The sequence below is a fragment of the Artibeus jamaicensis genome, unplaced genomic scaffold (assembly GCF_021234435.1).
Source record: "Artibeus jamaicensis isolate MK-2021 breed Jamaican fruit bat unplaced genomic scaffold, CSHL_Jam_final contig_525, whole genome shotgun sequence".
In the NCBI taxonomy this organism is placed as follows: Eukaryota; Metazoa; Chordata; class Mammalia; order Chiroptera; family Phyllostomidae; genus Artibeus; species Artibeus jamaicensis.
In genome coordinates, this window is record NW_026521874.1 from 4096036 (window position 1) to 4123073 (window position 27038).

The 27038-nt window shown below is 46.9% G+C and overlaps 2 protein-coding genes across 5 annotated transcripts in view; one reads left to right on the forward strand and one right to left on the reverse strand.

The window, feature by feature from the left end:
- P2RX7 (purinergic receptor P2X 7) overlaps positions 1-3681 on the reverse strand; it is a 36485-nt gene extending 32804 nt beyond the window's left edge. Inside the window, exon 1 of the mRNA XM_037144614.2 lies at positions 3474-3681. Within this exon, the coding sequence (XP_037000509.2) occupies positions 3474-3592 (119 nt within the window). The 5' untranslated portion in view covers positions 3593-3681. The remainder of the gene's footprint in view (positions 1-3473) is intronic.
- The window catches only part of IFT81 (intraflagellar transport 81), a 133112-nt gene that overhangs the window by 43348 nt on the left and 62726 nt on the right, over positions 1-27038 (forward strand). The gene's annotated exons all lie outside the window — the stretch shown is intronic.

Consider the following 27038-nt stretch of genomic DNA (forward strand, 5'->3'; position numbering starts at 1 on the left):
TCCACCACTTTCTTTTCCCATTTCTTCTGGCAACATCATTTTTTTTTTTTTTTTTTTTTGTCTGAAGGAAAAACCACTGACTGTGGTTCAGGTCAGACTCATTCAGCCCCATTCCCCTCTGCCTACTTTCTGTTACAAAGTTGAGCACATGACCCCGGACTGGCCAATCAGGTGATGCCATGCCCCTAGCCACAGTGATTGGTTGAGAGATGAATATGTAACTCAAGTTCAGCCAATCAGAATCTTTTCTGAGACTTTCTTGGCAGAGCTATCAGAAAACACTTATTCGTTCCTCTGGGATTTGTTCCTCTGGGATTATTGCCAGAAGGAGAAGATGGGAGGTTATGAGTGTGCCATTTTCCTACATAGATAGACTACTCAAGAAGACCAAATAGATCCAAGATGTGGGGAGAGAGACCCAGCCCTGATAACACATTTTGAACTTTTATAACCGTCTGTGTCAGAGTATAGTTCCATCTCTTATGCTGCCCGGTTACACGACAGTAGATCCTCCTGTGTGGCTTGGTGGCTAACTTGAGTTAGGTTTCTGTCACGTAGCCAACAATATGGCTAACACAGACCTGCTCTGCATCCTGTCCACACACACTTACAACCGTGGAAGCTGGAGCCACTGCTTCTGACTCTAGATCAGAACTCGGTTGTGAGGGACTGTGAGAACCCGACCACCCTCTTGTCTTAGTTCCTGTATTGCCAGCCCCTGCCTTATACCCCAGTATCAAGAACTGATGCCCTGTCTTAATTATCCTGGCCCTTTGCCTTTTCAGCCCTAGAGTGGGCAGCCCCTGGACCCAGAGCCCCAGGCCAGACCCCAGCCTCTGCTGCTGTATGTCCTGGGTGTTGTCTGAGCCTGTTTGGAATTCCATCTGTGGTCCACACCAGCCCTAACTGATGCACAGGGCACCCCCCAATCCCTGTGCACCATGGGTCTACCCATTTCCTAGATGGCCCACCTGCAGTTGTATCAAGTTGAGGCCTCACAGTACAATTTAAGGCAGCATTTCCCAAGCTTTGTTCTGTGGGACACGATCCAGTGAGCTGTAAATCTTCCATTAACCCAGAGGGGGAACACACAGCTGGCAGTATTTGTCCTCCCATTTTATATTTTAAAATATAAACAGTGGAACAGGAACTAGTATAAAGGACGCGTGGACAACAACTAAGGGAGGTGGAAATGGGAGGGATGTGGGGAGCACTGGGGGGTGGGCTGGGATGGGAGTAAAAAACAGAAAACTGTACTTGAACAATAATTAAATAAATTAAAATAGATATATAAACAATGGAGAAGCATCGTACACAGGGTTGTCTTCCACACTTAGCACTTAGGGTAAAAAACTGTCTTGTCCCAGTTGCCTTCACCCAACCCTCGGGCCGTGCACAGCACGCAGCCAGCAAACCTTCCTCCTGCAGCGAGCCTCTCAGAACCAGTTTTCCCTCCAACTCTGGAACAAGTTGCTGTTTTTCCAGTTTTGCTCCAGGTGAAAGTAAAGGCGCTGGCTTATTCTAGGGGACATGTTGGGTGGAAAACACGCATCTAGATTTGCAGGTAGGGCGGCAAAATGCTCACTCTATGAGAAGCACGTGGGAGCAGACACTCACCGAGGGGAGGCACCCCAACCCAAGTATCCCATCCCAGCCAGACGCCGGGGCGCCAGTCCCTGAATCACTGTGTTGGTTTAACTGCGCTCTCTCTCCTCACTCCTGTGCAGCAGGGCTAACCCGGGAATACCGGGACGTTAGTTACAGCATCTGTTACCAGGAATCATAACATACGACCTATGTATTGATGCATAAGGGAGCATTTACTAACTGTGCTTTTACCATCAGCTCTGTGATGTCTGGTCAAACTAACGTGTCTTATTTTAGAATTCTAACCTGTGTTTTTTATTCAGTATTTGTTGCATAGTAAACAGATAAGTCAAATTATGATGATCCTAATAATGAATATTAATAAGAAGAATGAACACCTGGTCACAGCTTGCCATGTGCCAGGTATTTCTCTAGCAGCTTTGTATTTATTAACTCATTTCATTCTCTCAACCACCGTCATCCCCATTTTAGAGATAAGGAAACTCAAAGAGGGGAAGGATTTCTGAATCCACGATTACAGATCTCAGATCATCTCCGCAAAGAGCAAGGGAGCATTACCCATTAGGAAAATGTGAGCCGGAACCACAAGGAGATACCACTTTGCATCTCACTGGATGCCTGTAATTCAGAGGGCAGATAATAACAGCTGCTGGCCCGGCTGTGGAGGCGTCGGATGAGGCGCTGCTGGTGGGAATGTGAAATGGGGCAGCTGCGGTGAAAAACAGTTCAGTGGTTCCTCAAAAGGTTGAAAATAGAGTTACCAAATGATCCACCAATTTCATTCATAGTTACATACCCAAGAAAACTGAAAACATGCAAAAAACCTGTACACGAATGTTCATAGCAGCATTATTCATAATCGCCTCAAACCAGAAACGACCCAGATGTCCACCAAGAAGTGGGAAGTGGTCTATCCATACAGGGGATTATTACTCCGCCATGAACAGGAGTGAAGTACTGATTCGTGCTCCAACATGGATGAGCCTTGAGAACACGATGCTGAGTGGAAGAAGCCAGTCGTGAAGGACCCGCACCGTTATGATTCTGTTTCTATGAAATGTCCAGGATACACAAATCCACAGAGACAGAAAATGGATCAGTGGGTGCCTGGAGCTTCAGCGGAATAGGAGGATTGGGAATGATGGCTAAGGGATGTGGGATCTCTTTTTGAGGTGAAGAGAATATTCTAAAACTGTGGTGGTGATTGTACAACTCTGTGAATATGATTAAAACCACTAAATCGTACCTTTTAATTGAGTGAATTATGTAGTATGCAAATTATATCTTACTAAGCTGTCAAAAAAAAAAAAAAGAGAGAGGAAGGAAGGAAAAGAAAGGAAAGGGGAGGGAAGGAAAGGAAATGAGAAGGGAAAGGAAAGGAGGAGGCTCTTGAACCTTCCTGACACTGGAGAGGACCTAAAGTTGCATTTGCAAGTCTGGTCTTATTTCTCCCACTAGGCGATGATGACTCAGATAGTTGCCAGCATTATCACCAGGTGGGGCTGATTCCATGCCCCCTCCCTAGGAATCTAGGTGTTGCCTAGTATTTTCCCACCTTTCCCAGGCACGTCCTGCCCATTTCACCCTGGCAGGCCCAGGATGGAACCCAGCATCACCCTCGCCTCTCATGGCTTCTTTCTGCAGCAGACTGGCACTGCTTCCAGCTGCCTGCTGCTTCCCTGCGAGCCCCCTCCCTTCCTTGCCAGCCGCCCGCACCCCTTCTCCGCCAGCTTGCTGTGAGACGCATGCCTCAGACTTTAAAACGTGTGGAACTCAGGATATGTACCAGAGGCGGCACCTTGGCGTTATCTGTGCCGTCAACCACTGCAGCAGAGATTTGGGGGACATCCCCACACCCCACTTACCTAGCATAGGAAAAGACAATCACATGGAGCATCCACTTAATGGTGCCATAGTTCGGGCTCTGGATCCGTATGATTTTGTTTGTCTCATACTGGAGAACATTGTTGCAGCAGGCTGGCATGGTGAGAGGTTTGCTATCCGCTTGGAGCCGGACCAGGGCTCAGCCTTCCCATACTGGTCATCGCAGGCCCACCAGTAAGAGGAAATGAACCGTCCTGATCCTTAGCAGCAGCCTTTAAGTTTCAGTTCCTCCAATGACAGCAGAGTTGGGGCGGACCCTGGCAGCTGCCCAGTTGTGCCTAGGGATAAACAAGGGAAGCCAAGTCCTACAGGCCTCCCTGGCAGATGACCCCGCCCCAGCCGGCCTCCCCCAGATGCCTGCACAAAGATGGTGTTCAAAGGGAGGGCATTTTTAGAATTCTGCCTTTCCCCACCCTTTGCTTTCACTTTTTGACTCATTTCCTTTGGGAGAAAGAGGCAGCCCTTCAAATGTCAAGAGCTCCAGCCTTCCATTGTGCCTTAGCAAATGGCCTCAATCTTTCCATTGCCTCCAGCCCCACTCAGAGACTGACGGATTCATTTCTACGACCCTTTATTCAGCCCAGATGTGTATGAACGCTGGGTGGATACAGGTCTCCCTGACGTCTTTCTCCCGCCACTTCCTCACAACATTCCTGTCCGTAGATAGTAGGGGAATCCGATTTGCCGAGTGTAGAGGGGGCGGGGGAACTTTATTTTTACGCTGGATTTGTCCCTCATGGTCCTCTACAGCCTCTCTCTCTCTGTCATGCTCTGAGTCCCGGGAGGTCCACCTATGACCCAAGCTAGTCAGCCTGAGACCGCCAGGAACAAACTTGCCATCCAACAGAGCTAGGTTTTGGCCCATTCAGCGAGGGAGAACTCGGGCCCGAGGAACCGTGGGGCACCGCATAACAGAGGGGCAGAGCTATCTCAGGATTCTGGAGGAGAGAGTTGGGGTTTAAATAAACTTATTTATTTTAAAGAATGTATTTATTTTTAGAGAGAGGGAAAGGGAGGGAGAGAAACATCGACGTGCAAGAGAAACATCTATTGGTTGCCTCTTGTACGCACCTTGATGTGGAGTCAAACCCGCAACCCAGGCATGTGCCCTGATTGGGAATTGAACCTGCAACCTTCGGGTTTGCGGAACAATGCCCAACCCACTGAGCCACACCAGTCAGGGCTAGATTAAATTTAAGTGAAAGCAGATTTTGACAGGCTCAAAGCAAAGCAGGTTTTGTACACAACAGTCAACTTCACACCTGGATTTTAAAGTGGACCCAGGACCCTGTTTCCTCGGTAGCAATAAAGCGAAGATGTGCAACGTGTCGGGAACCCAGGGGAGCTGAGTGCCCACTGGGTGCCTTAGACCTCCAGGCCAGAGTGGATTTTTTCATCCTTACCGATGCAATTTCAAGTAGCAAAGTTTCTGCAAGTCTCTGGTTTTAGGGGATGACATTTCTCAGTGAGTAAGAAAGCAGTCGTCACTCACTCAAAAGTGGGGCACAATCACTTCACAGCTGCAGAGAGAGATTGTTCCCTTATATTTTTGCAGCAGACTTTACCCATTTCTGCCCTTTTGGCATGATAAGTGGCCAAGGCCATTTTCACTTTTCCAGTCTTAGCTAAATGTTACTTTCTCACCCCTGTGAACTGCATCAGGAGCTCCTTTACCTCCTGCCTCCCTGTTCAGGAGTCCGGAGAGCAGGAGGACCGTGAGGGCAAATGTGAACTCTCCTGGCCCCTCTCGTTCCGAATGCACATCCGAGGCTTCAGGGCACCGTACCACCCTGCTTCAGGCCTAGGGGCAGTGAGGGCTCCCTGCTATTGCCAGCCCCAAGTAACTCGCCATCCTTACTGCTTTTTCTTAACTCTACTGACACCCAGGATAAACGGTCCCACGGGGGTATGCCATCCTTTTCCGGAAGATACAGTAATCTCATCTGTAAAACGGGGAGGTCCTCAGGACTCTTGTAAGGGTAGTGGAGCGTGATGGTTAGAACACAGGCACTGAGGGACGAGCTGCCTGGCTTCCAATCCTGGGCTCACACCTTGCCATTTTTGTGACATTGGACCACACTGTTCATGCTGTTCATTCATTTGTTCAATCATCCCCAAGAGCACCAGCCACTAGTGGCTAGAGCAGTGAGCAGGCAGACAACCCATATGTCCATCAACAGGTGAATGGATAAACAGAATGTGTTTCATCCGTCCAGTGGAATATTACTCAGCCATGAAAAGTAATGAGGCCCGACACCTGTTACAACGTGGATGGACCTTGAGAATATGATGCCGAGTGAGAGAAGCCAGAAACAAAGGCCACATATATGATTCCATTGATAGGAAATGTCCAGAACTGGCAAATCAGTTCAGTATTGCCCTGGCCACCAGCCAAAGACATACTTTCCCCTAGTCTTTCTGCCAAACTCATACCCTCCTCTCTCATGCTCTTCCCACTCTGCTTCCTTAGCCCTCTGTCTGCTATTCCCCCACCCCCAACACTCAATAAGCTTACTAACGAAGTCTCAGCTGCCAGATTCAGTGGATAGGTTTTATTCCTTATTTTACTTAACCTTTTAGACACATTCAATATCATCAACCACTGTCTACTTCTTGGGGTAGTTTCTTCCCACGATTCCCCTGAGTTCTCTCTCCTGCTGGTTTCTCATTTTTACCTTTATGACTTTTTGTCCCATCTTTCTGTGGCTCTCTTCTCCCCTTAAATGTCAATCCTAGTGAATTCTGTCTCAGCACCTTTTATATTTCTATCAGTCAGGACAGGACAGGCTGCGCTGCAGTAACAAACAGTGTCACAAATCTCATGGCATAAAAACAATGTCAGCTTATTTTTCATCAACACTGAATGTCCATCATCAGTCACCCAGGAGGCTCCACTCGTCAAAGTCATACAGAGGTCAAGACCATGGAACAGTCAGTCACTGTCTTGAGCTCCGGGATGAAAAACCTCTCAGGTCTTACAGCCGCATGGAGATGCTCTGAGATAGAAATAATGCACTCGCTTCTGCTCCTAATTCATTGGTCAAAACTAGTCACTTGGCCCTATTGAATCCCCAGGCAGCCAAGAAATGCAGTCCTACCAACATGGCTCCTACATAGAAACGGAAGAAGCAGAATTGCTTGGTCAACAGCACCAATGAATTTTGCATCTTCTACCTGGAAAGTTTCATCCACACATGTTCTTTTAAGAATCACCAAAATGCTAAAAGAAAAGAGAGTGGGAGGAAGGGCCCGTGTGTATATTACGTTTCTCAGCATGCATGAACTAAAGCTGGAAATAGGATCTGCTGTGTAATTTTGGGGGGGGCTCAGTGCAAAATGGCACATGGGGTCCTTTAGTCAAAATTTTAAATTGCATGATGGCAACAGCAGAACAGTAAGCTGAGCCTGGGCATGGGAGTAGTGTTCCCATGTAGGCACAGGTCCCTCCGTAACAGCATAGTTCCCATGTCCATGAAGCTGGCTGCATTTGGAAGGATATTCAAGATGGTGTCTAGGGAGGGAATTGGAGGATTAGTCAAGTGTATTCTCTCCGATATGCTTGCGTTACTTTTTAAAAAATCGCTGATAGGTTTTTAAGAATCTCCAGCTCCAGACCGAACCTGCCTTCTGAGATCCATACCTGTACAGAGCCTCCAGACCTAAGTATCCCACAGACACTGCAGATCACATCTTCAGGATGGAGCACCTTTCCCCAAGACAGCAGTGCAAGAAAGGGCTGATGAGGAGGAGAGTGGAGGGAGCAGAAGCGGACGGCTTTTCCTGACAGCTTGGCCTGGGGTGGGGGGAGGTCAGGGTGGTTTTTAATGAGGGGCACAGGGTTAAGGGAAGACTGGGGGGTGCTGCGGTCCAGGGGTTCCTGAAAGGTGGGTAAGGCATCGGCGATGGGAGACAGAGGACAACGCGACTCAGAGGACAGTGAAGCTCTGTTCCCTTTATTGCAATACAAGCAGGTTTTTGTAGTTTCATTTTTGGTAGTGATTAACATTTGCAGTTAGGCAAAGCAGGAAATTTCTACCCAGATATTTTAAATCAGACAATTAGAAATAGCTGTATGTACAGAGTTTGAATGTCTTCTTGTTTATTAAAGTTCTCAGAATTTGTCATGGGGCAAAAGGATACGCTAGATTGAGTAGAGGTAATGGGAAATTTATTATAAGGCCTTTGTGATGTTTAACTTAGCTATCTATCTTTTCTGTCTAAAATGTTTCTCTATATACTACGGACTCTGACTCCCAGGTAATTTTTTCTACGTGCTTAGTTTGTAATAGCTAACCAGCTTCTCTTATTTCTATGCCTGTCTAATTCTAATTGATATATATTCCTATTCAAGGTGAAGGAGGGGCTGTTACTCTAACAACTTTTAGACATTTAGGGGCTATTTCATTAGGGGGGACTTTGTTCTCTGGTCAAGAAATTATTTTGTACAAGTTTACTGGAATTATGCGAATCAATGAACCTGAAATACAGGTGTCCAATAATCTCACCACCTTTTGATCACCCAAACAAACATGTAAGGAGAGATACACAGGAAATCCAGCCACAGTTGCCTCTGCCTTGCAGATGCATCTCAACCGTCCCGACCCTGTCAAGGGACGTTTGCTGGACGGCTCCTGACAGGGCAGGTAGTTAAGGTGGAAACATTTGAGCCATTCAAAGATGTTCAACAATGGAATATGGATCTATACTCTGCTATCCCATGTTTAGAATACTGAATGGAAGTCTTCATGTTCAAACTAATAATAAAACCCAAATGAATCACTCAGTTATGTATTGAGGCAAACACTCTGGGTCTCCTTTCACTGACAGCAGCAAAGCTTTTTCAGTGGCTGGATATCTTAAAGCTTTAGGTATTCACTGTGTAGTCTAACGGAAGCAGAAAAGGTTTGTTTGTTTGCTTTCTTAAGGATGAAATGACTCAGGGAAATTCTCATTAACATAAAAAAACTCAAAATGTTAGATGGATGATATGAAGAATATTTTCTTAAATAAAAGGGTTAGACCTTTTAAATATATTGAAAGGCAATGTATTGTGCTTTTAGAGAAATAGTACTAACCCGTGCAACAAAAAGTCAGTGTGTTTTTATACCTAGTAAAATGTGAAAGTTCTCTTGAAAAATTTAAATATGTGAGTCTAAAGATGGTCAAATAATAAAGTACTTTTCATGTTTATGAAAATTTTGTTATATTCAAAGAAAAAGAGTCTTTAAACTATTAGTTTAAAAAGATCTACTGGATAGTCAATAAATGGCATCATTCATTCTGTAGATCTTTATTGAAGACTTCCTTTGTGGCCAGGACTGGGCCAGACACTGCGTACGAAGTAACCTAGAGAATCTTTATGTTGTGATTAATTGTACCCGCATGGTAATTAGTTAATGGTAACAGCACCCAGCTCACAGACGGGACCGAATGAGACAATGAATTAAATGGGCCTAGCACTGCCTGGCGCTAGTGAAACCTAGTAAAATATTTACGAACTCCAACCCGAGCTCCCACGGTCGATTTAAATAGAATAGAGGCATATGACTCAAAGGCAGGGGTGTCAAACTCATTTTCACTGGGGGCCCGCATCGGCCTCAAGGTTGCCTTCAAAGGGCCGAAATAATTTTAGGACTGGGTAAATGTAACTAACTACCCCTTAATTGTTAAGGTGTTGAAATTACATTCAGCCCTTTGAAGGCAACCTGGAGGCTGATGTGGCCCCCGGTGAAAATGACCTTGACACTCCTGGTCTAAGGCATGGTATAACAAAAGCCGAGGCAATAAATCGTAAATGGGAAAATATCGTATGGGAGTAATAAAAAAAAGAGGGTTCTCTAGACATGCAAGTGAATTTAGAGGGCAGTATCTTGTCAAAGGCCCTCTTCAGAGCTCACAAATGCCCTCATTTCTCTCCCTCAATGAGGTTTTTAGGCTCGCTGATTAATCTACAACATAAATAAAGTAAATCTATATTGTAGTGTGACTTGTTCCTAAAGATGAACTTTGAAAACAGCTCTAAATATTTGGAACAGAAAAGCTTTGCTGCAAATGACTGAAAACACTAAAGCATTTGAGCCCTATAAGTGTTCCTTGAGACATGAGCGAGAGTCACAGCATTTTCTTAGAACTTGTGGCTGTACACACAAAACAGAGACTCAGCAAAATTAAGTATTTGTTTCAGGTCAAAAACTGAAATAAGTCTGTTAACTAAAAAAAACCCCTGAAGATGTTCAAAGTGGAACGTCAAGATGGGTGGTCTCTGTTTCTTTGTGGAGTAGGAGGTGAGGTCCTGAGTGGAGTGGAGGGAAGAGGGGGCTTGGGTGAAATTCTTAGTCAGGGGCGTGAGTGCTGGGAGTGGGCGGCGGGGCAGGGGTGAAGGGGGCGCGTTAAGTGTGTTTCTGTTACAGGGCAGAAAGTCAAGTGATCTCCCTTCAGTGACAAAGGACGTTTTTTGAGGAAACATGGTTTGTCTCAGAATTAAATGCATAGGGACAACTGTAACTGAACAACAATCCTGAAAAAAAAAAAAAGAACTCAAATGCAGGAAATGGGGCCCGCCTTTGCAAGAACCTATTAACAGAATCAGAAAGTGAAACGTCCTGCACTGAGGTTGCCCTTTCAGTCTGTCTGAAACCCTGCGGTCCCGCCTCTGCCTGCCCCTCCACGCGCTGGACTTCCCTGCTCCTCCGAGGGTAGGTGGCCAAACAAATTTATCTCACTCAGTTAGGTGTCCACCGTTCAATAAAGAATGCAGATCACTGCCCAGTTCCAGAATCCCAGAGGAAGGAATCTGATTGATCTGGCTGTTTATCTCTGCTCCAATCAGCTGTGGCTGTGGGCGGGGCCACAACAAACTGGCCTTGTGAGGAGGGGGTGAAAAGAGGGCTAGGAGGAAGGGCGTGGTGGACAGAGGTATGCGGCTCTCTGAGAGTAAAGGCTCCAAGGCTGAGGACTCGGGTTAAATTCCTCTGCTCCCCTGTCCCAGGTGACACATTCCTCTCCCAGGACAGTCCAGGCAGTCTCCCAGAGGTCCCTAGGGGGATTGAGCCCCTGACACCCACAGCAGTGACCTGCTCTTCCATGCCTCCTGTCCCACTGCCCCACCCCCCTTCCGGGCTTCAACCTCCCAAATAACTCGCAGTGAATGCTTGTCTCAGGGCGTGCTTGGAGGAAACCTCATGTAGTTCAGCCTCCCGGGCTGTGGTGAGCGGTCTGGAGCCTGTTCTGAGAGCACTAGGTGGTTTGCAAACATAGGCCTGGTGTGAGCTCGTTTGCACTTTAGTGAAGGCGTCTGGTTGCTCCTTGGAAAATGGGTAGAGGGGCAAGAGCGGAGACAAGGTGTCTGCCTCCGTAGAGGGTACAGGGACCCGGAGCAAGGCTGAGGCAGATCCCCGAAGGCCACCAACACCAAGGAGGCTAAGCGAAGGCATCAGGGAAGGAGAGGAACCCTGGGAGGGAGTGTGGACCCAAAAGCCAACGATTCACAAATAAGCCTGTGGCCACAGGAGATACTAACAGCAATGATAAAGCTGTTCAATTAGTGAGGACCTGACATAAGTTAATGGGAGAGGATAGAGTCAAGTATTAAACCCAAAGGGAAGTGGATTTCCCTTGATAAAAGCACTTAAAATCAGGGAGGAAAGAAATTAGAACAGGAGCTCAGAGAGCCCTTGGCCAGAGGGGGTCGGTGGAGGGAGGGCAGTGGAGTGGCATTCTAACTTTTCACATTTAAAAGAAGTGCGACAGGCTCCTGGGCCGTGTTTCTCATGGTCAAGTTCACCTACCCATTTGAGGAAGGCTTGGGGCCTTGGAAACTCAGTTTCTATGATGAGTTCCTTTTGGAGCCTTTACAGAAACACCAGCATGCTTGGCCTCAAAAGATGGGATAAGTAAACATGCCTCTGGAGATAGAAATAAGAAATTGGTGAATGAGGGGAACAGTAAAAAATCAGGCTGTGGGCATTTTGGGAAAGGAGGAAACAGCTGTGTGACTTACGTGCACACATAGAGAGAGAGACCTTTGTACCTTCCATGCTGTCTGTGACAGCATAACTTAGACTCGGGCTGGATATGCAGGTGAAGATATTGAACTTGTGATTGCCACACTGCTCCAAGATGCCAGTTACAATGTAGGAAAAGCACAACAAGGAATTATCTTTCTGGATGGGGTAGATAAGATTGGACAGTGTGCCAGGCTCTCATGGGTTATGGGATGTGGGTGGGGAAGGCGTTCAGCAAGGCTTATTAAAACCACTTGGAAGTCACCATAGTCAGTGTTCTGGAAAGGAAATGGCAAACTATGTAGGGAAATGGCACAAGGGGATACAACAAACAAACATCCTGTTTGTTGTAGCTGGTGCTTTCTGTGGTTTGGACAGAATCATCAGCAGGAGGAAAAGTGGAAAGTAGCTTGGATTTGGGATGCTGTCTAATCCGGGAGCAGGCAGAAGGGCTGTAGCTGCCGCAGACCTTTCCAGTCAAAGGGACGCATCAAACACTCACCAAGACATTGAAGAAAAAGATCGATTATTGCATCACATAGAAGCCAGAGATCTCACTGACTTTGGCATGATTCCTGAGTTTGTGGGATGGTCGCTTTTGTATTGCTTAGCCAGTGTTTGCTGTCTTTGTTATGGTCTTCTATATTTGTTCCTGAACTAGGAACAAATTTTGTATTGCTTTGTCCCCACCTTTGGCTGTTAGGAACCATGTTCCCAGGAACACTCCGGTGCAAGTGTCTGAGTTCCTGTTTTTATTTCTGGTGGGAACCTAAGACTGGAATCGCTGGGTCAGGTGTTGAACGTTTTGAGGAACCACCGAACTGTTTTCCACAGTGGCTGCATCCTCTTACCTTCCCACAAACAACATGTGCGGGTTCCAGTTTTTCCACATCCTGGTCAGCACTCACCATTTCCCATTTTGTAAACAATAGCCATCCGCCCTGGCAAGTGTGGCTCCATGGTTGGAGCAGGGGCCTGCAGACTGAAAATTCACAGGTTCGATTCCCAGTCTAGGGCACATGCCCGGGTTGCGGGCCAGGTTCTCAGTTGGGGGTGCACGAGAGGCAACCACACATTGATGCGTCTCTCCCTCTCTTTCTCCCCCATTTCCCCTCTAAATAAGGAAATAAATAAAATCTTTTTAAAAAACAACAATAAAAAACAATCGTCATCCTAGTGGTAAGAAGGCATATCTCAGGTGGGTTTCATATACATTTCCCTCATGTACATCACTGGGTGTTGAGCATTTCTTAATGTGCTCGTCAGTCATTTGTGTATCTTCTTAAAGAAATATCTATTCAGCCCTGGCTGGCATAGCTCAGTGGATTGAGCGCTGGCCTGTGAACCAAAGAATCACGGTTTGATTCCCAGTCAGGGCACATGCCTGGGTTGCAGGCTGGTTCCCTGCAGGGGACCCACGAAAGGCAACCATACATTGATATTTCTCTCCCTCTGCTTCCCTTCCCCTCTAAAGATAAATAAAATATTAAAAAAAAATGTCTACTCAAGTCCTTTCCCCCACTTTTGAATTGGGTGGTTTGTTCTCTTGTCATTGAGCTATGAGTGGGGATTGAACTTTTACATAGGGTGATCGGAAAAGGCCTCCTGGAGGAGAGGACTTTTAAGTGAAGACCTTAAGAAGGGGAGGAAGCAAGTCACCAGGATGTCTGGGAAGAGCAGAGCAGGAAGAAGGAGCAGTGAATGCAAAGGCCCCGTGGCAAGTTACTCACTTGTGAAGCTGGTTTGCCGTCTGCAAATGGGAAGAATGAGGCCTGAAGACAATATTACATCCTGCAGAATGTCAGCAAACCATCAATACCCGGGACTCCCCATGCACTGGAACAAGATACTTCTCAGAGCTCCAACTTGCTCATCTGTGAAATGGGGATAACAATCGTATCCACCTCACAGCGTTCTCACAAGGATTAAATGAAATAATACACCCAGCTGGGGCTTGGCACATAACAGTGCTCGGAAATGTGGGGTGCAAACCCAGATCAAGAAGGCTTAGAATCATGAGACCCCAGAGGGAAACGGTTTGCAGGAGAGTCTGAGGGGTACCATTGGGAGAAGGCCCGTGGTCCTGGCTATCATATCCTTAATTCTATCTACATTTTGAAGAGCATGACTTATTTATATGCTAACACCAAGCAGGGGGATTACACTCTGAACACCAGCTTTCACCAAGTGATCTCAGGCAAAGTTTTAAACCTCTTTGAACCCAGTTTCCTCACTTGTGCCTCAATATTGTGGGCAGGATTCAAGACATACATGTGTCAGTAGAGAGGTGTTCAAAAAATTTCCTCTCTCACTGCTTCATCATGCATCTGCCCAGCAAACAACATTTTGGGCAATCCAAAAACGCAAAGGTTACCTTAAATTATATTTTCCACACAAGTTACTATGATATGCTACTTTGTTTTGGGTGGGTGTGTGTGCGTGTGGCCGTCAGAATGTGGGTTTCAGTGTTTCAGGCTAGATTTCAGATCCCAGCTCCTGGACTTACCGGTTGTTGGAATTTGGGAAAGCGTCATGACCACTTTGGGTCTTGGCCCACCTTATGAAGCAGTCGTGAGGACCCCAGCTCATTTCTGCAAAGCACCCATCAGCCAACAGAACTCCTGCTGCGTTGGTATGAAGGAAAGGGTAGGAAGTGCAAGCCGTGTGGATGGTGAGGGCGAACAAGGGAGAAAAATCCTAATAAGACTATTTAGAGGGCCTAGCAGAGTGGAATCGTGACAGGGGAGTCTCCAGTCCTCATTTTTTCTACCTCTAAAAAGAGCAAAGATCAGGATTCTCGGATGTGAGACTCTTCTCTGTCCTTGACTGGGCTGGTGTCCTACGCCAAGGCCCTTCCCCTCTCTGCATCTCAGTTTCCCAGGGGTCCCTCTCCAAACAGCCCCTACTCTCTGAAACCATCTGTGGCCCCGCTACTGACCAGCAGAGGGCAGTGGTGCACCAACATCGCTCTAGAGGCTGTGCCTCTCAGGTTCAGTTTTGTTTGCTGTTTTGCTATCTGACCCCGGACGAGGGAATTGTGGTGAAGTAAGAACTGCGATGTGTTCCTCTTTTCCAGAGGTCCTTATTTTATACTCAGTTCACAGTCAGAATAGGCCTTGTCACAGTATACAGAGGAGGAAGCACAGCCTCAGAAGCATGAGAAACAACAAGGCCACATAGAAACAGTCCCCTGGCAGTTTGGGTCACACCACATCCTAAATTTAGACCATCTGAATGCTAGGAATGCAATGCTGTATGTATGTGCTGCTTAGCATCGATAACCAGATACCCACTTCATGGTTCATGAAGCGCTTTCTGATCTTCGATACCAGAGAATTCTTATTTTATTTGATCTAGCTTACAGGGTAATTTCATTGTCGCCCAGCGTGGTTGGTTGACTGAGGCTTGACCTGGGCCTTGAAGTCAATTTGAAATGGGGAAAGAGGGCCTAAGGGTGGCTTTCCAATGGGAGGGGAGGCATGTCCGAGGAACAAAGGCAGGGCAGGTGGGAGTGGGGGACAAGAATGGTACACACTGCAAGGCTAGAAGGAAGGAGTGAGTGGTAGGGAAGATTCTAGGTGTACTGTTTCTTTTGGCCTGTTCAGCATAATCCCCTCATTCTGATAGTGCCACCCCCTTCTCTTTTGAGGAGTCACTTCTTCCCCACTGTAACCTCCATTTGGGTGAACCGCCATGCCCTTGTTTATAGGTGGTCACATGACCATGTCTGACCAATCAAACTACCACATCCTTTGGTCAGGGATTGGCTGATGCGTGGGCACATGACTAGATCGAGCCTATCAGAACCAACGAGACTCAATTCCATGTGTTGAGACTAGACTTACAGGTTTCCTTGAAAATTTAGGAAATCTGGATACAGTGTGTGGCGGATAGGCTGGAGCTGAGAAGAGGCTGTCTGCTTCAGATGGGACATGCACTGTACAGGTTGTGGTGGCCCCTGCCACTCTTTATCACTAGGGATAGTTTAGCACTCTGTGAGCCAAACACAGCTTGTCTGTCTGTCATACTCGACCCTGGGAATACTCGTTTCTTTTCCCCGAGTAGGCGCCAAGAGGAATCCTGGTTGAAAGTATGAGAGGGCGGCTAGCAGCAAGATATCCATACAAAACCAAGAAAGTGTGTGCAGGAGGACCAGTGTCGCCTCCTGAAGAACAATCCCATAAACATTCGTTCGGTCCTCACATCGACCCTATGAGATAAGGCAGGTTAATCTCATTACGCAGATGGAGAAACTGAGGCTCAGAGGGTACCCACATTCACAAGCTACCACATAGCCTCTCAAGGCTGCACTGTTTACCTCCTCCCTGGTGGTACCCAAGTTAGAGACGAATTTGAAGGTCCCCGAGAAGCTCAAGACATTGCAAGGAAAATGAACCCTTGTGCTCATAGGGTGCCAACCTGGGTTTGTTACCCAGTGCATCTCTGGCACCTTTTAAATCTCCTTGCGCTATGGTGAGTGGAACTACTGGGCAGCACTTCTCTGATGACGTGGCAGCCGCAGTGCACCTCTCCTTCACCGGAGCCTGCTGGGAAAAGCATGGTTGACTGACAGCCCTAGTTCCTGCTCCTCTGGATCTTCCAAGTTCACGCCAAGGCCATACTTCCCCAGGGCTGCTCACAGCCAGTGACTGAGCACAGGGGGAGTGTTCTTGCAGCCACACTGCTGCCCAACCTGGGATTCCTGTTACAGGTGACTTTGGCCTGGCTGAAACTTGCTGCTGTCCAAGGCTCTTCCTAGACCACCCCTCCTTCCCCCTCTCCTTTCAGGCCAGTGTCAGACTGGCCTCACAGCCTGAAGACTCTCCTGCCTCTCCCTCACTGTCTTCCCCTTTATCCTTCCCAGACACCAATATGTAAATCATCAGTAGATCTTTTGCAAGTCTAAGCCAATCATGGCGTCTGCCTCTCAGAGGATCTGAATGAACACAGATGACTTGCATTTGGTGAAATGAGTCAGTGAAGCCTACAACCATCCAAACCCGCAATATCTGTTGACAAGAATACAGGGTTTAACATTGTAATTGTTAGGCCCACGAGCATTGGAATTGGTGTGAATCCCCCTTTCCAGTAGATGACATTCAGGAAGCTTCTAAACTGGCTCTGAGCCTCTACTGCCTCATCTGTTGAATGAACGGTTCTCATCCAGCAGTGATTTTATCCCCCAGGGGACATTTGACAATGTCTGGAGACATTTTTTTATTGTTACTGACATCTAGTAGGTAGAGGCCAGGGATATCGTTACCTATCTCACAGTGCACAGAGCAACCCCCAGCTCCCGACATCCCCCCCAAAGAATGATCTAGCCTCCAGTATCCATAGTGCCGAGGCTGAGACACCCTGTGTTGCATGGCAACAGTAACAGTAGCTGATTCTAAAGGCTGTCATGGGATCATCTGTTCAATATCTGTCATTTCTGCTTCTCCACCCACCTTGTTAACTCCATAGGTCAGGGACCAGATGATTCTAGATCACCGTTCTGTATCACCAATGGTGAGAACATGGAGGGTGCTAAGTAAATTATTATGAATTGAAATGTTTATCAGATGAGTGCAGTCAACAAAGGGTAACTACCATCATCATCATCACCATCATCATCAATCAACACTGTCTTCCCAGCCCCTGGCTCAGTGCATAATTGGTTTTCTATATTTGTTGAATGAATGAATGAGTGAGAAATGAAGGAGTATCTACCCATTAACCACTAATTTATGTGCTTTAGGGAGATAATAGAAACTCTTGGGAAATAGGCCCAGTCTCTTCCTTTTTACTTGCAAAGAGGAGTTTTGTTCATTAAAGAAACTACTTTAGAGGATTAAGCCCCGTGCCAAGCCAGGGCCTGGCTCAAAGTCACGTAGAGTTTAGGACTCACATCTTGCTCGGCTTAGGCTAAAAAGGAAAACGGGCCAGGCTTTGTGCGAACTCAGTGTGAAACAAGAGCTGTTTTCAGGGCCCAGGAACACGCTCTGTCCCATGTTTAATTTCTTCCATCTGTCTGGTATCTGACCTCCACTGCCCTCTAAGCCATTGCCACACATTGTCTGCGCACGTTCCCATATAAGGTGATCTCTCTGTGTGTCTTTCTCTTCCTCTCTTCCCCTCTCCCTCTCTTTCTCAGGGTTGGACGGCAGCAGCACTTGCTCCCTCCACCCCACTGTTCCTCTCTTGGCCTTCCCTGGCAGGCGGTGCTGTGAGGATGGATGGCTGGAGAGCGGGAAGGGGCAGGGGGCTGCCAAGGAATGTGGCAGGTTTATTTTTGTTCGGGCTGCATTCTTTGCCAGACCTGCAGGCCCCAGCCACTTGGGGATGTCACATGCCGATAAGACAGTGGGGGTGACTGAGACCTGTGGCTCAACTCTGCAACACCCCAGGTGTGAGCCGTTGTCACAGAGCGGGGGGGGGGGGGTGGGGGGGCAGTGAGTCTGAGGTCATGGAACTCACCTCTTCCCACTACCCTGTGTCTGATTTCCAGAAAGAGAAGTTTAATCCTTCAGAGAAGCAATTGCAGGAATTGAGATCAGTAACCAACTTCGGCCCACTGTTGGGCGACACCCAACACTTTTGCATCAGTGTGGAGAAGAGCCAGGTGTCAGGGTGCAATTGTTGGCTGTGTGACCTTGGGCAAATTGCCTGACCTCTCTGACTCCGTTTCCTTATCTGTCAAACTGGTAACAAACCTACTTCATACTATTCTAATACAGTGAAATATGAACTCTGTGAGGGCAGGGATTATTGTCTATTCTGTTCACTGTTACATCACCAGCACCTAGCATAGCTCCTGGCTCCTAGTAGGTGCTCAAATATGTGTTGAACAAATTAAGTGAGATAATGCTTTCAAGTGCTCAGCACCAAATAAATGGGAGCTGTTACTATCTATTGAATAACAACATATGTTTATTAAGTGCTTGGTAGATGCCAGGCCCTGACAGGTGCTGGGGAAATGGCAGCAAACAGGACAGACCTTAGGGAACTTGTATTCTAATGAGGGACTTACATGTGTAACTTCAGAGAGTACCAAGTACTGTGGAAGAAATTGAAAAATGGAGTGGCCCTTGCTGGTGTAGCTCAGTGGATTGAGCATAGGCCTATGAAGCAAAGGGTTGCTGGTTCAATTCCCAGTCAGGGCACAGGCCTGGGTTGCAGGCCAAGTCCCCCAGTGGGGGCCACGTGAGAGGCAACCACACACTGATGTTTCTCTCCTTCTCTTTCTCCCTCCTTCCTCTCTCTCTAAAAATAAATAAATTGAATATTTAAAAAATAAAAATAAACGGATGTGGAAGAAGTGTGTTTTTCAAAGCTTTTGACTGTGACTCACAGCAGGAAATGTTTATCATGGGACCCAGTGAACACACATTCATGTTCGTTAAACTGAAATAAAACTTCGCAAAACAGTTGTGGCGGATTGTCTGCAAAGACGCCTGCCAGCTGTGTCATGGACATCATCCCTGGTGTGCGCATGCCAGTGCCTGAGGGAGGACTGCGTTTCTCCCGGCCTTGAGTCTGGGTGGGGCCGATGACTAGCTTCCACCAGTAGGATGGGACGGAAATGACGCTGCGCTTGTTCCGGACCTCAGCTTTAAGAGGCCTGGTGGCTTTCACTTTTGTGCTGCTGGTATTATCAAATCAATCAACCAAAGAGGCTGATGTGGTTCTCATACCCTAGCAGCCTGTGCCAAGCAAACTGAAATCTAAGCCTGTAAATGTCGCAGGGTCAGGCAGTCAAAACTCAAAGGAAAAGCAATCACAAACAGCCAACTAGGCTTTTCGCTGCAGCCAATCAAACAATTTCTTGCCTTTGCTTCCACACCTTGTACAAGTTTCTCCTGCGGTTCCTGTCAGCGGAGTGGGCTCCCAACCACCTCGGGTTTGGTGCTGCCCCACTGGAATCCATTTTTTCTCAAGTAAACTCTTACATTCTTTTTGATATGCTTCAGTTTAACTTTTAACAGTACGTAGCTGCTGGGTAAGGAAGTCCAGGTCAGATCACTGAATGAGGAGAGACGTCAAGGAGAGCGTTCCCAGGAAGGAGAAATGGCAGCCAGCACTGGGGCCCAGAAAGGAGGGAAGCCAACTTAGATGTTTTAGCCCCAGTCCGGCTCCCCATCGTGGAGATCCCAGCAGGACTGGCTGCCTGAGCCCAGCTACCCCGCAGACTTCCTGGGTGGGGGCGGTGTTGGGGGGAAGTGTCGTTCCAAGCCAGTAAATTGGGAGCCGTTTGTTACTGCAACAAAGAAAAGTATTTCTGACTCAGAAGTATTTGCCTTTATTCCGTGTGATATTTTTTGTTCCACTTCGTTTTCGAAGAATGTTAATCAAGACCGATTACACGGATTTCAATACCCACGCATCAGCCATAACCAACAGTCTAAAAAACACCAAGATGGAGAATGACCGGAAGGCGGGTTACATTAGTAAGAGAGTCCAAAGAGGCCTCCCTGGAGAAGGAGCATTTGAGCTGAGACCTGAGTGAGGAGCTGGAATCAGGCTGGGGAAGAACCCGGGAAAGAAGAGCCAGACCAAAGAAACAGCAGTGCCAAGGGCTTGAGTTTGGGGTGGGTTTGGTGAGTTTGAGCAACAGGCAAGAAGGTAGCAATTGGAGAAGAACGAGAAAAGGGAAGCCTGGAATGAATTTAGGCGTTATGCCCTGTGATACCCGGGACCTCAGCTGTAAGAGAGCAAAGACTGTTTGGAAGACTTGGGTGCATGGTTGACCTCCCAAGGTCCTGACTCTATCCGTCTTTTTGTTTTTAATTCAGGTGAGATTCACATAATATAAAATAAAAGAGATACATAAATCAGTCGATTGGTTGCCTCTCATAGACCCCCAACTGGGGACCTGGCCCACAGCCCAGACATGTGCCCTGACTGGGAATTGAACCTGTGACCTTTCTGTTCTTAGGCCGATGCTCAATTCATTGAGCCATACCAGCAAGGGCTAAAATTAGCTTTTTTAAAGGGAAGAATTCAGTGACATTTGGTACGTGCACAATGTTGTGTAACCACCACCTCTGTCTATTTCCAGAAGATTTCCATCCCCCCAAAAGGAAACCCTGTAGCTATTAAACAGTTGCTCCACGTTCTGCCCTTCCCCCAACCCCTGGCCATCACCAATCTGCATTCCGTTTCTATGGATTTGCCTTTTCTAGACATTTCACATAAATGAAATCATGCAATACGTGGCTTTTTTTGTCTGGCTTCTTTCACTGAATATAATGTTTTCAAGGTTCATCCCTATTGTAACATGCATCTGTACGTCATTTTTTTATGCCAGGACAACCTTCTGCTCCATGTGTGCCCCACACTTTGTTGGGCCATCCCTCCGTTTGTCTGTCATTTCAGTTCTGTAATTCCATCTGTAGCACACTGCAGACCTTGATTTGGTGTCGTCAGCCCAGGCGAGAGGGAAGGTCTTGGCAACATGAAGAAAGGCCAGTGTGAGCCCCGCTGTCCCCGGCCTTTGCTGGTCCCTCCCCGACAACCTTTCCCTGCACGGTCTGGAACTTGCCGGTGGCCAAATGCAGCTCCCCTGCGCTTACCCTTAAATACTCCCCCTGAATTCTATAAATACATCAGCACTCAGCTGGGAAAAAAAGAACTTGAAAGGCATCTGAAATGAAAATACACTTTTTTCCCCATCATCAGCCAAGTGTTTTCTCTTCATCTTCCCCCTCTTTGATTCCAGGGTAAGTGCTTGGATTTCGAACCATTAGCTCTACCCAGGTAAGAGAAGAGTTTCCTTGGCAAAGTCCTGTAGGCAGAGAAAGCCACGCAGCATGTTAACCCTGGCCCTGCCGCACTGAAAATCCCTTTGCCTCCAGCCTCCGTGGCCAGTTAGGGTCCTTCGTCCAGACTCTGCTAAGCCAGTTTAGTAAGCTTATGAAAACGGCTTTGGAATCGACCATTTTGATCCCAAAATATGGGGTCATGTTTCTGCATGTTCGAATATTTTTATTTTTTAAGATTTTATTTATTTATGTTTAGAGAAAGGGGAAGGGAGGGAGAAAGAGAGGGAGAGTAACATCGCAATGTGAGAGAGAAACATTGATCGGTTGTCTCTCATACATGCTCCAACCAGGGACCGGACCCTCAACCCAGGCATGTGCCCTGACCAAATAGAACTGGCAGTGCTTTGCAGGACGATACCCAGCCAACTGAGCCACACAGCTGTGTTTGACTATTGACTCAGCAAGCTGTTAGCTGTGTGACTGTGGGCCCCCTATTAACTCCAGACCTCGATTTCGTTAATTGTAAAATGGAAGAAAACAAAGCTGTCCTTGCCTCCTCGCTGTGAAGATTAAATGAGGCAACGTGGGTGCGGGCAGTGTGCTGAAATTCACTTAGGCCCAGCTCCATGGGCTGCCAGGAACCTCAGCTACAGAGCCGGGGCGGCTGGGAGACACAGGGGTGGTTCTGTTGCCCTCGCAAGGCCTTACTGCCCATCATTTTGATTGTATATTCAACATATAATTCATTTCATAATTCCTTCAGTCTGCCCTCCCAGACCCCCATTCTGCCATTTTCTTCCCTGGGAGGCCAACCTGCATGGATGATCTCAAGCGTTGCTTGTCCCTTTGGCGCCCTGTCGGGTTTAGCTAACGGGAAGCCGGCCGGGAGATCAGGGGGTGGGAGGAATGTGAGGTCAACAGTGGCTGCATCCAAAGGCTCCCATCAGGCAGCCTGCTCCATGCGCTGCTCTGTTTACAGGATTCTGGTGCCCGTTGTCTTCTCTGGCTGCTTAAGGCTCGGGGCAGCGATGGCTGCTTTTGTTGTTGGTCCCTGGTTGGTTTCCCTAAACCTCGCCCACATCTTTACAAATGGTCCTTTATCAGCTCTCCTCCAGTTGCCCAGACTGTGTTATCGTCATCATGCCAGGACTTTGGCTGATACAGAGGGTATCCATTTCATCTGACAACTCAGATTTAGAGGAAGTATATGATTTTATAATCAACCGAAATCCAAGTCTGAGCCCCTATCCCGTCATTACTGGGCATCTCGCCTTCTCACACATCCTGGAGGATGCCAGGTCCCTCGGCTCTTTTGCAGTGACAGAGCTTCAGAAGGTCACTTGAAATCTTCTGTCAGTAACTCCTCCTGGTGACTGTTTGGCCACCCACCCATCATCCCAGGCTGCCTGGCCCTTTCAAGTCCAATGACATTCATGCTTCCATGTCAGGCCTGGGACAAGGAAAGCTTCGGCCACAGTGGAAGCCACTGGACTCATGGCGTTGGCTCCCCTGGGGTGTTTCACCTTCTTAGGAGCTGCTCTGGAATTAACCTGTGTCCCTTTCCCAGTCTTAGCGTCTCTCTTCTCTCGTCTTACAAGGGTGTCCAATATTTTGGCGTCCCTGCAACACACTGGAAGAAGAGTTGTCTTGGGCCACACATTAGATACATTGCAGCATGTAATCACAAGAAAATATCTCATAATGTTTCAAGTAAATTTATGATTTTGTGTTGGGCTGCAATCAAAGCCATTCTGGGCTGCAAGCGGCAGATTGGACACCCCTACAGGAGGGAACTCCTCCCTCTCTGCTCCCCCCTGAGGACAACCAGTATAATCTCCTCCAAAGACTTCAGACGATGACAAAATACAGCTTCTGATTTCAGCCCGCAAAACTCAAGGCAGTGCAGATTGTTTTAAGAGGAGGGGCATGACCCACAGTAAGCATCCGTAAGTGACGATGTGGTTGTTATTTGAGCCCAGTGAGAGTGTAAGTTGCATCCTACATTTCAATCGATAACTGAGGAGTTCAGACAAACTGCGTATTACTTGACTCCTCTCCATCGCCCATCAATCTCACAAAACCCATTAAAAACAAACTATTGGACAAAAACGTAGTACCAGGCACATGTTTAATGCTGCCCATTTAGTTGACTGTTTCACGTATTACTTATATTTTTTACCTTTTGGGAAAGCACATTCTGCTATGATGTACACACAAAATTAAATCGCTGGGGCTGAGGCAATGCAGGGTATCCGCCAAACTGAATTCAGGTTTCTGTTTAAATTTAGTTCCTTTCATCTCCAAGTAACCTAGATGGCTGAGGCATTAAATGGCAATTAATGGATAACAGAATAACCCACTTCCGAATCTGTTCCTGCGTCTGGGTCATTTTTCTCAGTTTTGAAAGAATGAGATAAAAGCGGGCAGTGTGCAGAGCAGCCCCAGATGGGATGGCATCTTGAGAACTGGCATTTGCTGAACACTCGTGCAGAATCCAGAAATATCTCCTGGTCAGGATGAGAGGTCTAAATTTAATACCAAAAACAGAAAACTGGCTTGGCTTCTCTGTGCTCGGCACAGGGAAAGTTCTTGTTTGGAAGTTCTGAGATGAGAAGAGGCTGGAGACACTCGGTCCCTGGCATCCTCCGTGGGGATGTAGGGACCCAGAGGGTCTGCTGTTATCCCAAGATCTCACCTGGCCCATGATGGGGGCCTGCACTGAAGAAAGATAAGTTGTTGGTAGGAAACCAGCTTATCAGTAAGAACAGGCTCATTTCTTCCTCTTCTGGTTTTGCTTACCTGGCCTTTAAGATTGAACCACCTTCCCTGTTGTTCTTGTTTGCATAACGTCTCTGCCCCTGGTAACAGAATGCAGCCCTCCCTCTGTGGGAGCCACTCTCATCAAGGCTATTATTATGTCCAACAGAGTCACAGCAGTTGATTCAAGAATGTTCTAACACACTTCAGACCAATGAAACTTAGCCCTGGGAATTTGCTGAAAATGTTAACGAAAAAATTGTACTTTTATTGAGGCTGGTAGGCTGGAAGGATGTAAGTCACCTGCTACTAGCAGCCCATTCATAAGAAAGTGGGGATGAGAGGCAGAAAGATGGAGGGAGAAAGAATGTCAAGATGATGTCACTGAACTCCTAGATCAAGCCGTACGTGAAGTTAGTAATATCCTTGGTCTTCACAGCTGCATGAAACAGTGACCCCACTCCTTATTTATTTTCTTATGCTAAAGTGAGTCTTGAAAAATACACTTTACCAGGAGTGATTGTTTCCCCTCTGAATAACCAGAGCAGAGGTTCACCACTGTGGATGTTTCTTGCAATACAAATAAGGGAGTTGGACAGGGCAGCTTCCAGTTTCTGTCACCTCCTTCCACCTCACCTCACCCTGCCTCCAGCGAAGGCCAGTGCACATTTAAAGGACACTGCCTCATAACATCAAGTGTCTTATCGGGGGGCTTTGGGTGAGAAGCAGGTTGGGAAATTTTAGTGCTTTGGTAGCAAGGGATGAGCAGGTTTCAATACAGCCTGTCATTACAACCAAAGAATCTAAAGAATGTACATCTCAGGTCCCGCAATCTACAACCACGAGCACTCAAGAGAACAAAATGAACAAGAATGGGAAGGAAAGGCAAACCTAAGAATGAATGGAGACACCCCTGCCCTTGACCCATGTCCCTGGTGTACATGCCCTGATCACCTGGCTTAGCCAATGGAAGTCCTTTATCCAGAGGAGAGTGGAGGAAGACACGAATGTTCACAGCAGCATTGTTCACTATAGCCAAAAGTGGAAGCAATCCAAATTTCCACCAACAGATGAATGGATGAGCAAAAAATGTATACAGTGATATATTATTCTGCCATAAAAAGAAATGAAGTACCGATTCATGCTACAACATGCATGAACCATGCAAATGTTATGCTGAGTGAAAGAAACCAGATACAGAGGGCCACACGTTTTATGATTCCATTTATAAGAAATGTCCAGAAAAGGCAAATCCATAGAGAAGAAAAGCAGATTAGTGGTTGCCTGAGGCTGGGACGTGAGGTTTTTCTGTTTGTTTTTATTGCACACTGGCAGACGGTGGCTGAAGGGAAGAGGGTTTCTTTTAGGGGGTAATAAACATTTTCTGGGATGAGACAGTGCTGCTGGTTCCGCAACTTCGTGAATATGCTAAAAGCAATTGAATTGTTTGTGTGTGAATTATATCTTAACAAATCAATTAACAAAACCCAAAAACCAGAGAGTCCGGGTAGGAATAGGAACCTTTCCAAAAGGCTTTCTCATATGACTGGGACTTCCATTCACCTATTAAAAACGTCAAACATACTTCAGCCAAGAGGTGTCTTTTGAGTTTTACAAGGAAGACTCGACATAGCATCTGAGAAAAAAAAGTTTTCGCGTGGGTAGCTTGACTTGGGATGCAATCAGCAATGCCTTCACTGCTGTGAATGTGTCACTGTTGCCGAGAAGTTCTTGGACCCTTCATGGAATCTTTTTATCTTAAATGAATCAGCAGGTGGTAGCGGAGTTACCTCTGGCCTGTATCTAGGCCTCATAGGTGGCCAGGGACCCAGTATGTGCAGGCCTCTCTAGGTCTCTCTTTTTTTGTTTGGAGTTTTTTTACTGAGTATATGCTTCTCAGTATCTCAGGCTGACTGGCTTCAAATTCTTTCCTGTATTCTGGAGCGAAGACATTAAGCATAACATCCATTCACGTTTGAGTGCAAAGAGTGGCTCCCATTGCTTACTTGACTCTATACAGGATTGTATCCTCATAACCAACAAGTATAGTGTTTCAATAACAGCAGCAACGGGTAGTGGAGGAACTAAAAACTACTGGATAAGCCACTCTTACCTCTCTATACCTACATCTGCAGACTCTGTAGAAGGAGCAAATCTAACCACCTCATTTTTAAAAAAGAAGTGAGGGGGGAGGTAAAATGTTTTTAGCTCCTCCAGTGTCTGGCATTGTTCTAATCATTGTACCTGTATCAACTCAATCTTCACATCAATACTTTGGAGGAAGGTATTATTATAGGCACAGTTTATAGATGAATAAAGCTCAGAGAGGTGAGGCCAGACAATGGCAGACCCAGGATTCAAATCACAGTTAAGTAGTTTAACTTTTAAAGGTTTTATTTTTTTAGAGAGAAGGGAAGTGAGGGAGAAAGAGAGGGAGAGAAACATCAATGTGTGGTTGCCTCTCTTGCACCCCCTACTGGGGACCTGGCCCACAACCCAGGCATGTACCCTGACTGGGAATTGAACCAACGGCCCCTTGCTTCATAGGCCTGTGCTCAATCCAGTGAGCTACACCAGCCAGGGCTAATTTTTAAAGGTTTTAAATGTTGCCTTCTCCTGGTGGTGAGCATCTGGGTCCACTGTTAGTTTCTCTCCAGGTTCTTTCAGAAAGGAGGCAGCCAGCAGTGGACCCATCTTGCAGTGTTTTGTTCCTTCTGCCCAATAAACTGTCCCCTTTCCAGTTTGGCTAATTTGTACCGATCCTTAAACATCACCTTGTTCAATGCAACCTCTCCTGATAGTACAGTCCTTTCAGCCCTAAATGAACTTGGGGCCTATCCTCTGGGCTCCCCATCACTGAGCCCTTTTCTTACAGCATTTCTCATGGTTGTATGGGTGTTGCCTCTTCAATGGTCTCTCTTCCTACACTACTATTAGCTCCATGACCACAGGGACCAGGTAACTCCTACCTTCCAAGGACTGCATTCCCAGCAGCCTGCACAGCGTGAAGCAGATAGGAGATGTCTAACAAGGAATTTGTTTC